This window comes from Austrofundulus limnaeus, unplaced genomic scaffold, assembly GCF_001266775.1.
Source record: "Austrofundulus limnaeus strain Quisiro unplaced genomic scaffold, Austrofundulus_limnaeus-1.0 Scaffold104, whole genome shotgun sequence".
NCBI classification, from domain to species: domain Eukaryota; kingdom Metazoa; phylum Chordata; class Actinopteri; order Cyprinodontiformes; family Rivulidae; genus Austrofundulus; species Austrofundulus limnaeus.
This window is the reverse complement of record NW_013952506.1, coordinates 1,226,332-1,230,879: the sequence shown is the minus strand read 5'-3', so window position 1 is coordinate 1,230,879 and position 4,548 is coordinate 1,226,332. Positions and strand designations below refer to the sequence as shown.

General features: G+C 35.9%; 1 protein-coding gene across 1 annotated transcript in view; it reads left to right on the top strand.

Annotated features, from left to right (window-relative positions):
• The window catches only part of iqch (IQ motif containing H), a gene marked incomplete in the record, with an annotated part of 21,035 nt that overhangs the window by 1,240 nt on the left and 15,247 nt on the right, over positions 1-4,548 (top strand). Inside the window, 2 exon segments of the mRNA XM_014013563.1 lie at positions 3,733-3,828; positions 3,936-4,379. Of these exon segments, the coding sequence (XP_013869017.1) occupies positions 3,733-3,828; positions 3,936-4,379 (540 nt within the window).

The following is a 4,548-nucleotide window of genomic DNA, read 5'->3' as shown; positions in this document are numbered from 1 at the left end:
GAGTATGGGTCTGCGGAGGGTGTCCGGTTCTGTGGCTTCTCAAAGTGATGCGATTATTTGGAACAGTTATTATAATTTACAAGTTTGGATGGAAAGAAAGAAACATGTTTGCAGATAATGTTAAGATATGTTTTGCAGTGTTTTTCTTTTGTTTTCCACTATTGAGGCTTAGATCACGACACATTATTACTGGTTATCAGCCCCATTCCAGTTGTACTTACTGTACCTTTAGATTCATAGTGATATTATTGGACATGACATAGAGAAAGATTATTTGTCTCTGCAGTCTGACCAGAGTAAAGTGAAAATCTTTCCATCTCAATAAATGAAAAAGCCTGGAGCTCCTTAGACCTGTTAGAATAAAACATAAGCAACATATTCCATCAAGTTTTATTATTTCTTTTGTCTAATACAATTAGCCACACGAAGGCAGCAAAACCTGTAGGATGAATGTACAAATGTTCAAAAAAAGAATGTGATGAAAATTGTTTAAATTTAGCATTTGAGCAGAAGTGTAAAACTACAAATGGTAACTGTTAATTTCTTAAAAACTTGCTTTTATCTGTTTTGTTAAACATGAACTAAACATGCATTTGTTGTGTAATTTCATCTAATCTAGTTATTTATTGTGGAATCTTGTACAAACAGCAACAATTTACGCAAAAGCCATGGGCTATGAGAACAGAAAACTATATTTGTGAACCATCATATCAAAACGAGGATTAAGTCTAAAAGTGGGACGTGGAGAAATAGTGCTTTGATTAAAACATTTGCAAAAATTGCATTTTGTCAAAATATAATGAATAAATGCCTTATCAATGTCTCATTTGAATGATCTGTCTCAATACTGTTTGACGTTTCCGCTTAATAAAGACATCAAAAAATTCTCATTAAAATTGCACAAAAGTAGGATTCAGACCAAATATAAATATATTATTGTGATTAACATAAAAATTTAAGTCATATATCTGGAACTGCTTGTGATATGGGAGTGATCCAGGTTTCAAAATGTACATAATGCAAGGAATCTGAAAATGTGATTAGGTCATTTTGACCAAATTTGGCTTAATCCTCATTTCGATATGATAGGTCACATAAATAAATAAATAAATAAATAAATAAATAAATAAATAAATAAACTAACTCAGGGTAAATTAAATACCATCATTATTTAAATAGTGTTAAAGCAGATTGTTTAGTGTGCAGCTCTAATGTCACAGTTTATGACTTTCATAAATGTTAATTTTGTTAAGGTACAAGTGTAATTTCTTTTTGTGTGAACATTTAACTCTTAAAACTAAAGTACTGGAATCAAACTGATGTTGAATATGAAATTTACATTTAAAATGTGTTTATGAAATAATTATTTTATAGTAGGTTTTATCCTACACTAAATATTTAACTAAAACCAAATTAATCTCATGTTCAACAGTTATTGTATTTATTTACAAGCTATTGTTTACTTTCTGGATATTTTTTTCTTGACATCAAGTTTATGATTTTCATTACAACACTATGAACCAGGAGTATTCTGCCTTCCTTATTCCTCTGAGCCTTTATGCTGCGGTGAAGAGTGATGGTGCAGCTCTGTATTAATGGATGTCTCAAGTTCACGCTCAGACAAACTGTGACATAAAGGTCACCTGACTCAGTGATGACATCCAGCCTCTGTCATCGCAAACAAATGAATCTTTTGCAAAGGTCGGCATTAGTTTTAGATTTATTTTACTCACTTTCTTTGCCAATATGTTTTTGGTAATCTGCTCCTGACATGAGAAAATAGAGGCCAAGACTGTCACTCTGATCTAGGAGAGATGGAGGTTCTGGCTGCAGAAAGCGGAAAACAGCAGATTGCACCACATCAGCATTCTTCTAAAGAAACAGGCACCTGATTGCTGCGCTATGGGCTACTGGTTTACAGCTGTCTCAAGACAGAATCGACTACCTGTTCCAGCATGCCAATAAGACAGCCGTAGCTTCCCCAACTGCTAACCACTGGCTCTCTGCCTGCTGCCGCCTCCTGCAACTCGGCCCAGCTCTTTTCTGCTCCATCCCCGTGCCAGGGAATGAGATTTTTGCATTTTAGCAATTTTACAAAAGGTGGCACCTTTTCCTAGCCCCACCTGAAACAGATGTGTGCCTGTGAGGGGAAAATCTCCCAGCACCTGGCTGCTACCCCTGGTCTGTCATAGTGCTCAGTGGTCTGAGGAGAATGAAAGAAACAACATGAGGACATTAGAAAATTAGTGTGGAGAGAAGAAACTTTGAGATGTTTCTAAGTAGGGAGTCATTTGAGTTTGGTTATTGTCAGAAACAACAGGGGCTTCAACAAAAAGGCGTATCTTATATTAAACAAGATATACTTTTTGTTTTTATTATCGCTTGTGTAAATGCATGTTAGTTACAGTATACTGATATTTAAAAATATAATTTATCTTGAGTTTTTGCTCCGCTGATAATGGTTACTTATGATGATAAATAATTACATTTTGCCAAATCATTTTCTAAAATTATTTATCAAAGCAGAAAATAGCAGTTAAAGCAGTTTTTTAATAAAAAGTTGAAACTAGTGACTGATAGTTATCACTTCTAGTAAAAAAAAGTTGATAAAAATAACAAGTAAATAAATAAATACATAAATTATTAGTCTTAAGCACCCAGCCTGTTATAATTAACTGTCATTTATTTACAGTAAAAATCACGAATTCCTAAAATAGTTTTAGATGTCTCATGTAATAGGGGTATTAACATGAAGATAAAATATTTTGGTGTTTATCAGCTAAAATTTCCATATCAGCCCCATTTTTATACATTTTGTTTGATCAGTCCAGTCCTGGGATTTTAATTCTTTAAACAGGAAAAGCCATGTAGCATTGACGTTTTTGAGTGAAATATACAAAACCTTACCAAAAAAAAAAAAGTGTTTGGGTAAACCTGCCTAGAAAAATCCCCAGCTCTGCAGCAAGTCTTCATGTTCCCAAACCAGAAGGACATCGTTTCCCGTTTCTAGCTGAAGACGAAGTGGAGACAGTTTGACTGACGTCTCATTACTTCATTACGTCTCATTGTTTTATTTATTCCCACCACCACTTCTTTGTTACCTCATATAGTTAGTGCCAAACTACAGTTTTTAAGAATTTACCTTTTTAAACATTTTATGGACAATGAAAAGCACAATGTTTTAACAGTTGTTTGATCTTTTTAAACCTGTTTTCAGTGCTTCAACAGAGCCTCCTTTGTCCATCAGTTCAGCACAATGTTCCCGTTTTCACTGGATTCATACCCTTCTAAACCAGCTTAGTACTCTTAATGTTCTGCAGAGTGCAGTGCATGATTCTTTTTTTGCATTTTTTTAAATTAAATGTATTTAGTATTTCTAAATGTTTGTCAGACAAATACTGAGTTGTATGTTTTTGTTGCTTTCATAGAAATGTCATAATGACTGCCTAGCTTTAAATTATTATTTTTTAAAAAAGTCTTGTCCAAAATTATTTGTGTGATATGAATGTTTTCTCTCATTTTCCGCATCTCCAATTACACACATTATTTTAGCAAAATTTCTTTTTAATACTTTACTGACTTCATTGATTTTGTTTATTTGTCAGATATTAATTAAAGCCATTCACTGATTGGGCTCTGTTTTGTTTATCCAATAGAATCAAATTTTCAAAAATGTCAACCAAACTCAGATTCTAGCTTTTTGAAAAAGGTTGATACACGTGTCGTCTCCAGACCTGGAAGAGCCCACCTCCATCCACAGCTTCTAAAAACATGGACTTACAGAATGAAAGTCGAGACACAAACAGTCTTATCCCTAAAAGCTCTCAGGTATCACTTTTAGAAATACGTTTTTAAAACAAATTGGTGAAAAAAGAAGTAATAAAAACTTATTTAATGGGTTCCAAGCTTTTAAATTGTTTCTCTTTGCTCTGCAGAACCTGACCGTGGAAGTTCCTGAAAACACTAAATACCCCTTTACAAGCACAAAGGGGCAGATCGACCCAACGGACCCAACGCAGATTTCTGCCACTGCAAGCAGAGCTTTACTCTGTGTGCTTGATGCTCTGCAGGCCCTGAAAAAACTGCTCCGGGACTTCACAGTTCCTCTAGCGGAAGTCAACGGAGGACGTCTCGTGGACTTGTGTCACGGTTGGGATGCTGGTGGGAGGAAGGCCCCTTCAGCGGTGACTCTTCTGTCAGTGTTTGAAAACCAGGAGGAGGTATCACTTCTGCTCTCACGCCCAGGTCAGCGCTGGGGGAGGGGGGCTGCCATCCTCATACAGTCCTGCTGGAGGCGCTGCTCAGCCAGGAGAGCTTATCTGTGGCACCACCGACGCAAGTGGGCCGCACACATCGTTGCAACGTCATGGTGGCGGCAGGCTTGAGGCGTCGCATCAGACAGGTCCTTCAGGCTCCGAGGGTTAGTCAGTTAGACAATCATCGCAGGAGAGCACAGGTGATGTTTTTACATCTAAGTGCTATTTTTTTCCTTTTCCTTTTTATTAATAATGAACAACAGTGATTTAAAAAAAAGTTTTTCATGTTTTG